The sequence below is a fragment of the Podarcis filfolensis genome (genome assembly GCF_964270895.1).
Source record: "Podarcis filfolensis genome assembly, chromosome: 3".
In the NCBI taxonomy this organism is placed as follows: Eukaryota; Metazoa; Chordata; class Lepidosauria; order Squamata; family Lacertidae; genus Podarcis; species Podarcis filfolensis.
In genome coordinates, this window is record NC_139606.1 from 59,530,056 (window position 1) to 59,541,766 (window position 11,711).

At 43.2% G+C, this 11,711-nt stretch overlaps 1 protein-coding gene and 1 long non-coding RNA gene across 2 annotated transcripts in view; both read left to right on the forward strand.

Annotated features, from left to right (window-relative positions):
* The window catches only part of LOC310760040, a 592,410-nt gene that overhangs the window by 241,398 nt on the left and 339,301 nt on the right, over positions 1-11,711 (forward strand). The gene's annotated exons all lie outside the window — the stretch shown is intronic.
* Positions 11,252-11,711, forward strand: part of ENPP1 (ectonucleotide pyrophosphatase/phosphodiesterase 1) — a 43,058-nt gene continuing 42,598 nt past the window's right edge. Inside the window, exon 1 of the mRNA XM_083607645.1 lies at positions 11,252-11,689. Within this exon, the coding sequence (XP_083463771.1) occupies positions 11,486-11,689 (204 nt within the window). The 5' untranslated portion in view covers positions 11,252-11,485. The remainder of the gene's footprint in view (positions 11,690-11,711) is intronic.

The window sequence follows — 11,711 nt, forward strand, 5'->3', positions numbered from 1 at the left end:
CGACAGGAAAAATCTCTTCCAGCATTCCTGCAGCTCCATGGTCCACGTGTTTTCCTGGAATTTCTCCCTCCCTCCCTCTCTCTTTTGATGGTACAAGGACTTCAGACTACATGAAACTACTGAATTTGAACTTTTAACATATGAATAAAATATAAAGATTTTAAAGCATTTTGTATATAATAATAGAATGTGCCACTGAAATTATGAACAGGAACAAACTTGCAAAAGAAAGAAAGAAAGAGTTTCAGCTGCTGTCAAGAATATTGCTACATGTTATTGTGTTACCACGAGGGGCTGCACGCCTGTTCACTTCACTTGCCAGCACCACCAGATTTGGGTATTTCCTAATCAGGACTCAGTCCCAACCCTTTAGTTGCAATATGTGCTTCGGGATGAGCACGTTCGAGTTGCGCTCCACGGCAACCCAGAAGTAATGGAGCATGCTACTTCTGGGTTTCGCCGCTCGCACATGTGCAGACGCTCAAAATGACATCATGCGCATGGGCAGAATCGGTGAAAAGTGACGCGTGCACATCTAGAGGTACCACTGTACTGTGTATTGTTGAGGACTACTTACTAATGGGAAAAGTTTTCTGTTGACGTCTGTGTCAGGGAGACCCAGCCCCTCAATCTCACTTTTATAAACACAAGCTTAGGTATCTGTGCTTTGCTAATTTTCTGCCACCAATATTTACTCAAAAAACCATTGTAGCTTGTGTAGAAGGCTTAGGCATGAGATGGACACCTACACAAGAGACAGGATGAACTTTAAACAAAGATTGTTCGTTTATTAAGGTGGGTGCTAAGCTTATAAGGGGATACAGAGACCTACGTTCAGGTCTTAAAGTGGCTTGATGACACTAGTTTTTCGCCGGTTTTTACCTCTGGCCAAATTCCTTAAACCTCTAGCCCAGCCAAATACTTCCAAAACCCAGTGCAACCACTGGGGATCCTCTGCCTTTGTAAAATTTCTCCTGGCTGCTTGGAGAGTTCGGCTAACTTTAGAACACTGCTTACTGGTAAGACATTTAAAAAGACAGCCTTTTAGACCAACTCAGTTGCTTCCTCCCTGATCCAGACCCTGCCTAATGAATACTCAAATTGGCTGTGCCTCTCTCCTCTCAGAACGCTAAACAGCTTTGTGCAATATCGTAACAGTACAAGGCTTTAGACAGCCTCTGTTGTAAGGGGCAGATTAAAAGAGCCTGCTTACACCATTTGTTGCACAACTGCCTAGCAAGGCAGGCCAGTCACATCTCTCAAATAGTCCAGAAATCACTGCCACTACGCCCCTCTTAACTTCTACAGAGTAAAGTCTGGGAGGTCAAAAGAGCAGACGCAGCAGACCCTGTGCTGCTTAGTCAATCCCTCTCAGTTGTGATCTTTCCCCAAGATCAGAACGGCCTGCTTTTCTCTATCAACCTGCATTTCCTGTATCTCCATAGCAAGAACTTTGAGGCTTAGGCTCCTGAGAGGTTTCCCCCTGTGAGCTGGCAGCATTGCAGCAAGACACCACTTGTCAAATTATATAACATTTATTAGGAATAAAAAAGACAAGGGAGAGCACAAAGGGAACAGAGCAAAATCCTGAAAAATAAAAGGAACTCTTTAACTCAGACATACCTGTGCTCACCATATATTTGAAGCACTATGATTCTACTTTAAACAGTCATGGCTTCCCCTAAAGAATTCTGGGGGCCGTAGTTTGCTAAAGGTGTTGAGAGTTGTTTGGAGACCGCTGTTCCCCTCCAGCAGCTGTAATCCCCAATGCTCCCTGGGAAGAGGGATTGCTTGTTAAACCTCTCTTGTATTAACCGCTCCCCCCCCCCAAAAAAAAAATCTGGAAGAAAATGTGGACACCATCAGGTATCAGGAAAGGAAAATAGCTTAGTGGTAGAACATGTGTGCTGCTGATAATGCCAAGGTTGCAGGTTCAATACCCGCAAGGGACAACTGCATATTCCTGCACTGCGGGAGGGTGGACTAGATGATCCTCAGGGTCCCTTCCAATTCTATGTGCTTTGCATGCAGAAGATCCCACTTTCAATCACTGGCATCTACAGGTAATAATGGGAGACCCAAGCTGCCTGAAACCCCACAGAGTTGCTGCCAGTTGCTGCTTAGGGCCCCACTCTCTTGGGGGCCCCACAAAAAATTAAAGGGGGAAAAAACACTGGATGTATATTTCCAAAATATAAGATAAAAAACAAATAAATTAAAACCTACATACAGCAACAGTGTTTTGCGTTGTGCAGGCTCCTATGATGTAAGTAATGGGCCTATAAATTACCATATAGCAGGGATGTCCAACAAGTCGATCATGATATATTGGTTGATTGCGGAGTGTCCCTGGTCGATCTTGGTTGATCGCGGGATCCTGATAACCGCCCCCCCAAAAAAACCAAGTTTGGCTCACCCTGCCCCCCCAGAAAAGGTCAACAACTCTGGTCAATCCAATGGGTAGATCACTGCCAGTATTTTTTACAGTGGCAGTAGATCTCAGTCTCTTGGAAGTTGGATGTGCCTGCCATATAGCATATATTCAACACAAAAATACAGTGACAATTTGTTGTTGACAAAGGACAGCTGGACATATAAAGGGCCCCATTACCTTCAGTAGCTTAGGGCCTCAGCAAACCTAAATCCATTACAGAGATAATAGTGAACGAGATGAACCAGTGGTCTGACACAGCTTCCCATGCCTATACTGGGCTTTCCACTGTGTAAATAGTTAATAATAATAATAATAATTTTATTATTTATACCCCACCCTTCTGGCTGGGTTTCCCCAGCCACTCTGGGTGGCTTACATCACATATAAAAAATAGCAAAACGTTAGACATCAAAATCTTCCTGATACAGGGTTGCCTTCAGATGTCTTCTAAAAGTCAGATAGTTGTTTATTTCCTTGACATCTGATGGGAGGGCATTCCACAGGGTGGGCGCCACTATTGAAAGGCCCTTTGCCTGCTTCCCTGTGAGGGAACTGCCAGAAGGCCCTTGGAGGAGGACCTCAGTGTCCGGGCTGAACGATGGGGTGGAGACTGAGGCCGTTAAGGGCTTTAAAGGTCAGCACCAACACTTTGAATTGTGCTGCGAAATACTGAGTTTGCTTCCTAGTCAGTGGCGTAGCGTGGGTTGTCAGCACCCGGGGCAAGGCAAGTAATTTGCGCCCCCTAACCCGTGGATTTGCGCCCCCTATCCCGTGGATTTGCCTTAACCCCAGATGTTGCGCCCGGTGCGGCCCGCCCCCCCTGCACCCCCCACGCTACGCCACTGTTCCTAGTGTCTGATTTTGTGACCCTACCAAAGTGCCAAGAAAAACTGGTTTTTTAAACAGGCCCCCCACTATGTTTTCATGTAATTAACTTCCTCATCTTCAGAGACCCCCTGTGGCTTGCATAAACAGGAACCCCTCTGTTTACTATGTACTACAGTGACTGCTGTGGCTGTTGGCAGGCATTGGTCTCTGATATCTTTTTTAAATGAAGTGACACTGGAGAAATCTCAGAACTTGTTATATCCAATACCCCAGATATTTTCTGTAAAACCATGCAGAGAAAATTAGCAACAGGCACTACGGCTTTTGATAGAAGTGGTGTGTGCTGTAGCACTTGTGTTGCAATGGATGTCATAAATGTGATGATTGTCAGAATTTACAAGCTACTACTGACAATCCCAGATTATGAAATGTCTAAAAATCAGGAAATGCAGGTGTGAGTGCTGGCAGCATCTAAATATCATTTTCAGCATTCTGATAGTCAGTGGATTTGAGACACTAATAATTGTGCCCCAGGTGAGGTTCCCTAACATGTAAACTGGACTTTTCCTTTATTATTTGGTTGACTCCTTATTTAATAATAATACTCTTTGATTAAATATGCATAATGGCAGTGAATGTTCCCCATCATTTTCTAGTCTACATTCCCATGTAAGGGTAACAATTGGCAGGCAACTTACTGCTTCAAAGGGTACCATCCCACCTGCTGGTCTCAAACACCCCACCCTTACAATATTGGGGAACCCCTAATCAGCATTTCACTCCTTTGCTCTAGGCTGCAGTCCAACAGGTAAGGTCATTGTGGCAAAAGCTAGGACAGGGCACTTTCAGAGAAGTGGCAGGTCAGATATGGAGAGCTGAGATGCATCTGCCAGTCTTGAGTCAGACCTCCTGCTGCTCTTTCCCCAGCATGCCCTGGGGCTGCCACACCTTCCCTGTCAGCACCTCCACATCGCATGGCTGAGAGAGCTGCAGTGTTGCCTAAAGGAAGCTTACATTGATTTGTCATCTCTATTATATGGAACTAATCACAGGCAATCCAGAGGGACTGTTTATGAAATCCATCTCTGCTCTAAATGAGCAGACAGCGAGTGTTCTACATGAGCATTGGCTGAAAATAGGACTCTGAAATGTCAGTGTATGATCTGTCTAGTCTTTGATCTGTCTATGATCTACCATTGATCTGTCTAGTAAAATTGTAAAGGGAAGCCTGAATTTATGGGACTGTTCCTGTTGCTTGGCTGTGGTCTGCTAATCACAGGAGCGCATTGTCACATTTGACCTTTGGTTTTGCTCTTCCTCTGGGATATAAGGAACTGCCGCAACTGCATGAGGAATGTTAGCTGGTGCTATGGAAGTGTGATCCTCCCCTAAACTTCAGTTGGCAGATGGGTTTTCTTTGTGCTCATGATACAATTGGCTGCTAGTTGTAAGCAAATCCTATTGAACTCAGTGGCACTTTATTCTGAATAAATTGCAGAGGATTGGACTCACATCTTTTTTCCTGGACTGAGCAAAAGTTTAAATGTAATGCTTGCATGCCCATTGCTTTCCAGCATTTCATGGACACCAGCATCTATCTGTAGGCAATGCATAAAGCTTTTCCCAGGGTGAGATGACTTTCCTGGAATCACAAGAAGCCATTAATGAAATGCTCCCTAAGTCCTGTGTTACAACTTTAGAATTCAGAGGCGCTAACAGATTATTTGTGCAATGAGACTCAATTGGAGCAATGAAAGTCACTGTGTCAAAAGTTATTTCACTAGTTTACAAGTACTTTCAGATGGAGGATTAATTTGCAAATTTGTAAATAGCTGCAAACAAATCATTCTGGTATCTGAAAACTGGCGACGGTCTTTAAATGGAATTTTCAAGAGAAAGGGTCAATCCAGATTAAATGAAGGGAAAATAGGGACTCACATTTGATTTCAACGACATCATGTGAAAGTTGTGAAAAACATGCATGCATTAACAGCTTTGATCCCATGATAAACATTTGTCTGGAAGCCCTCTGCTATACAGAGATGATTTATTTATGGTTGTACCAAAGCCAAATTGAGGCAGAGACATCTGGAAAAAAAATTGCATGACATTTCAATTGTGGTATGACCTTCAAATTATTTAGAATTCCTAGTATGACTTACTCATCAAAAGGCTTTCCTAGGCTCATACGGTGTGCTTGAAACTGATTCTGTTCACAGAAAATATTCAGTTAATGTTAGCTTCGCCCCTAAATCTACTGCTGCCACTTCCAGAATATCACCATTTGTGGGTGGAATTCACTTGCAACAAACCCACCTCCAAAAAGAATCAGAATTTTTCCAGTAAGGAAAATGTTGGGGAAACAGCTGGGAAAATGGGGGGATAACAATTGCTTGATACACTGTAACATAATCTACCTACCGAAAAATCAAAATGACTGCTTGGAATCATATAAGTTCCTGAATACTTTGTGCAAACAAATCCTGAAGTTCAATAAACAAGTCGTCTGGTAACAAGCTGTGTCATAAATGAAGTGGATCTTCTACAATTGGCATTGGTTATGCAGAACTCAGAAGCAGTAGAACACACACTCACTAGCACGGTGACTCTTAATGAATACTGAACATGCCACTCATATCCTCCCCAACCAAACCAGAACAAGATGATCAGAACAAGATGTCCTAACAACACCACAGAAACATCAATATGTCCCCTCGTACCGTTTCACAACTCTTCAAGAAAAAGAAAAAGCCTGTAACCCACAAAATCCCAGTGATTCCATATGTTATTTTCTCACTTCTGAAGAGTAAACTGGACATTGAATTTGTGAAACTTCTGGCTTTAGCTCTCTTCTAAAAGATTTTTGCTTTTTCCCACCTCAGTAGTAAATATCACCCTATGGCCTCGGAAGTCTTGAAACTGCAATTCACAAACCATTTAATCATACCTTCCAACATCTTCCAGATGAAAATAGATACCATTGTTTATATCAAGTGAGGTTTGAGAGGGTTGCCACCAAAATATCACCTTGCTGACATTTGGACTAAATTGGTTCCTCTGCCGTCTGGTGACAAATGTGAGGAAAACCTGAAGAGCAAAGACTAACAAAAAGGAAGGTCTCACAATCCTTGGAAATGAGCTCATTATAGGACAGTAGCAGACATCTTACACAAGAGTCTTCCCCTAGAGTCTGGAGGAGAGTGCAACCCACTGAAATGTATTTATTTGCAACTGGTACTGAACTTAATGGGACTTATTTATGAGTACATAAGATTGCACTGCAAGGGCTGTTACCCTTGCTGGAAAGCTGTTTACCATCCTTGCCTCCTTCCTCCTACTGATATCTCATATGATGCCTCTGAGAAGCTCAATGGACCCATTTACTACTATGAAAAGGTTTTTGTAGGAATCTGAACAAGTTAACAGAAATATTTTTAATATTTATTCACATACTGCATTAGTTGTCCATGACACCAAGGCTTATTGGGAAGTCTAATGTAGTGCAAAACTATAAATGGCTTGAATAAAAGTTGCTGAGCTCATTTTCTTAACAGGACTCATTTCCAGGAAGTTATGCTAGAATTAAAAATAGTTATGACAATGTTTACCTTAGGAAAACGCAGAGAAAGAAATGCAATGAGAGCTGATGTAATCCAACACCCTGAGATGGAGCTTCAGCTGAGACCTCATCACTGTCGTAGATAGACTACTATTATTGCCTTTTGTGAATTACCGTATACACATTTCTTATTGCCCTCCCTAAAGATGTTTGACTGCTGCTGATGGTGCAATCTCTGGCACCAGGCAAAAACTTTCTTATTTACCCGGACACTTTAAATTGCTGGTGTTTTAACATGGTTCAAGCATTGCAGCTGTTTTATTATTACATTATGATCAATTTGCTGTACACCACTGTGAAATCCAAATAGGCTGAAGGATGGTATACACATTATTCAAGTAAGTAAACACATAGGGTGATCTCCACCGAAGTCACACTCAGAGTAGGCTCATTGAAATCAATGGATTTAAGCCACGTAAATCCAACGATTTCAATGAGGCTGCTCTGGGTATGACTAACATTGGCCATCACCCATAAGTACAGTAAATAATATAGACGAAACTAAGATGGTTACTTTATTGATAACAAAAAACTCCAACAATTGGGGATTTAGATTTAAACACACACAAAAAAACACACACACAGCCCTTTGTGGTATAATTTTACAAAAGCACCATCAGGTATACCACATTTGCAGTATGGAAGCTACTACAGCACCACTCCAATCATGTCACTCTGGTGACCTGAGAAACCTTAGGCAACATGGGGTTGGTCTACAAATTACTGACCAGTTATCTCACTGAAAGCCCATTGGTGTTAATCATTTTTGATGTGCTGTTTAGCAAGCATGATCCAAAAGCTATTTAGGCTGACACACAAGAATGTCAACCATATTTACAGTGCAATCTTAGGCATGTATTTTCAGAAGAAAATCCAATGGTGTTTAATGGGGATTACTCCCAGGTAAGTATACATAGTATTGCAGTCCAGTCCCATTGACATAAGATCAGAGTTAATGTTCTGGAGAGTCAGCTGAACAGCAAAAGCCATCAGATAGTTAAAAACATTTTTGTTAATTATATCTTTTTAGACAGACAAACATAAAAAATATACATTTTTAGAATGTTAAACATATCGTTTTATAATGTTAAACCAAACAGATAATTTCTGGTAATGTTTGCTGTCATACAAAGTGCTCTTTAACTTCCTAGAAAAGGTTCATAGAAATTTCATAAATGGAATTTGCATATGTATTGCTTGGCCTTTGTACCAGCTACTGTGGTTTTCATCCTTGCCCAGCAGTGTTCATTTCTGAACATAGCTAATATAATTTTAGCACAGCCAGTCAAATAGAACAACATCATAAAAAGAAAGAAGATACAGTTCAAAAGTTTAAAAGGGCTTGTGAAATGTCCAGTACCTAGAAAATGTTGAAAATTACATATGGGTGTGGGGTTTTTTTGTTTCTTTTTTTGAGAGAAATGTAAATACGGCTTATGTTGCCTCTTTCCCTTTAAGCTTTAAGTAAGATGGATGTTAGTTCCATTATCCGGATGGGGAAAAATTATGAATGGAGGACTAAAAATGCATTTCAGAAGGCAACAAGCGTCAGTGCAAAGGTGACAGAACAAACCAAGAAGGTTGGGATACAGTTGCAAATCCACTTCCCAAATGGCTGTCAATAAGTTTACAAACCTGAGAAAAAGTATTTCGAAACTGCAGTTTTAAACTTTCATACATGCACAACAGTGGTAGAGAGACTCAAAATTGTTTTAAGTGGTATATGTGAAGTCTTTGACCAAATGTTGTTGCTCATCTGCACAGGGCTTTGCTATTGTTATGTGGTGACTTTGACTACAGTGGTACCTCGGGTTAAGTACTTAATTCGTTCTGGAGGTCTGTACTTAACCTGAAACTGTTCTTAACCTGAAGCACCACTTTAGCTAATGGGGCCTCCTGCTGCCGCTGCACCACCAGAGCACAATTTTTTCTCATCCTGAAGCAAAGTTCTTAATCTGAAGCTGTATTTCTGGGTTAGTGGAGTCTGTAACCTGAAGCGTATGTAACCTGAAGCCTATGTAACCCGAGGTACCACTGTATTTTGTTCAGTCCTGAGAAGTATGTAAAGACTTTTCCATGGGCTTCTGTAGGATTTTTTTTGGGGGTGGGAACAAATGCCCCAAGCAAGCAAAAATAAATAAATAAAAAATAAATAAATGGCATCAGATAAAAGGTCTAGTGACTAAGGGTTGGCAGAGTGTTGGTAGACCTCAGCTGAAACCCTCTGTTCTTCCTCTAGCTTCTTTTACCTTCTCCACCCTTTAATTAATGGCACCATTGCTATAAGCAGCTTCACAGCCATCTCCCCAAAGCATTTCCCCACACATTGTTTGCAAATGTTCAAGGCAATGTAAATAAACAAATAAACAAGGGCCAGAAAACCTGCTATGTTAAAAAAAGTAGAGCTCTGCTGGATTTGACATCAAGCCTTGGCAACCTGTTCTCATAGCGGCCTATAGGAAGGCCCAGAGCAGGACCTCAGTGCAACAGTGATCTATTCACTTGTGATTCCAAGCAACTAGTATGCAGAGGCATTCTTCCTCTGGATAGTGGAGCCAGAACATAGTCACCATGGCTAGTAGTCATTGATAACCTTATCTTTCCTGAATTTGTCTAATCTTTTAAAGCAAGCTCTCACCTTGTGGGAGCAAATTCCATAGTCTGTATATGAAGATTGCTCCTCCTGAATCTTCTAACATTCAGCTCCTCTATCATGTCCCCTCCCCTACTTGCCTTTTAATTCAATTAGGTAAAGGTAAAGGACCCCTGACAGTTAAGTCCAGTCGTGAATGACTCTGGGGTTGCGGCGCTCATCTCGCTTTACAGGCTGAGGGAGCCAGCGTTTGTCCACAGACAGCTTTCCGGGTCATGTGGCCAGCATGACTAAGCTGCTTCTGGCTAAACCAGAGCAGCGCACGGAAGCGCCGTTCACCTTCCCACCGGAGCGGTACCTATTTATCTACTTGCACTGTGTGCTTTCGAACTGCTAGGTTGGCAGGAGCTGGGACCGAACAATGGGAGCTCACTCCATCGTGGGGATTCGAACTGCCGACCTTTCGATTGGCAAGACCAAGAGGCTCAGTGGTTTAGACCCCAGCACCACCCATGTCCCTTTTAGCTCAATTACAAAGTGTCAAATGTTGCAAACCTTTCCTCATAGGGGAGCTGCTCCAGCCCCTTGAGCATTTTGGTTGCCCTTTTCTGAACCTTTTCCAACTCTGCAATGTCCTTTCTGAGGTGAGGCAAACAGAACTGTGCACAGTGTTCTTAAGTGTGGTCTCACCATAGACTTGTATAATGATGTCATTATATTGGCAGTTTTATCGAGTGTATGCAAAGAAAGAAAAAAGGAAACAAAACTCTCTCTCTCTATATATATATATATATTACAGGTGTGTGTTCCATGTGCATTTACAAAAGGAGCAGCCAGCTCTTATGTACACAGCATGTTTCCTCTGCAGTAATGTCTTAGTTCAGTGGGGATCACTTCCAAGTAACCATGCATCAAACTGTAGCAGAAATTTCAAGGAAGGTAAGTTTGCATTTGCAAGATTGTTTCTTATTGAATGTGGGAGACAAAGATGAACATCAGATAGCCCTCGGGTTTTATTTTTTAGAGATGGTATGTAATGAACAACTATTTCCCACAGTTCCCAAACTGTGGTTCCCAAAATGTGATCCACGGACCACCAGTAGTCTGCAAGCCTCATTCTGGTGGCCCATGGCATATCTTGCATTAAATATTCATCTTGATTTTATTTGAATCTTTATTGCTTCTTTTATTGTATATTATTAATTGTATTGAATGTTATTGAACTACCATTTGAATTATGTGAAATGCAAACTGTAATACAATAACATACGGCAGTGGGGAGAAAAATAATAATCATATAACACCTAGCACAGCACATGGCACTTGCTACAACAGGCAGAAAAACCATTAAATGTTCACCAGCCAATTCCCAAGTGGTCCACGAGGGACAAAAAAGTCAGTTCCATCTTTGGATGATGTCTTTCTATCTTTTATCCGTTTTCTGTTCCATTTTCGCCTGGAGAGGTGAGTGTGATTTCTGGAAGAACCTGTGCAAATAGGAAGGCTGGAAGTCTTCCCCTCGCCCAGCCACCCACTTTCCCTTCCTCTCCGCAGAGGAAAACGCTGCCCCTTCACACTCTCCCGTGTAAACAACCCCGGTCACCTTCCTGCGCCGCCTGCTTCTGGAGCCGCACATTGCCATCTTCTCAGCTTCCTGACAGATATATAATAAAGCCTTTGTGGTGGTGGTGATGCCCATCCTCTAGAAAGCTCCTTCAGGGGGACCAGCAGCACAGGCTCCTCTTCATCTCCCGGGAAGGGTGCGCGTCAGAGGAAGGTTCCTGCGAACACGAATGGGGGATGAAGAAAAAGCCACCGGGCTCCCCAGAGAGCGCGCGCGGCCAGAGGGTGGGGGCGGGGGGAGGCGAGGCAGGAACCCGAGGAACCCGGAGCGCCGAGTTCTTCCCTCGCCGCCCACCTCGCGGCCTGAGGGAAGCCCGCCAAAGCCAGGCAGGGGGCGGAGCCACGGCCCTTTTATTAGCCGAGGGCGCAGGAGGCGCGGGGCGAGAGAATGGAGAACGCCGGCCCGAGGAACAGCCAAGCCAAGGTGGCTCCTCCGCCGCTGGAGAAGGGCTTCGGCAGCGACGGGCCCGAAAAGAAGAACTCCGCCGCGGTGCCCATGCTGGCGGCTATGGAGGTGGCGGACGAGCCGGAGAAAGCGGCGGCGCTCAGGGCGAAAGTCAAGGAGCCCAACCCCTACAAAGTCCTCTCCCTGGTAAGGAGACTCGCCGCCCCTC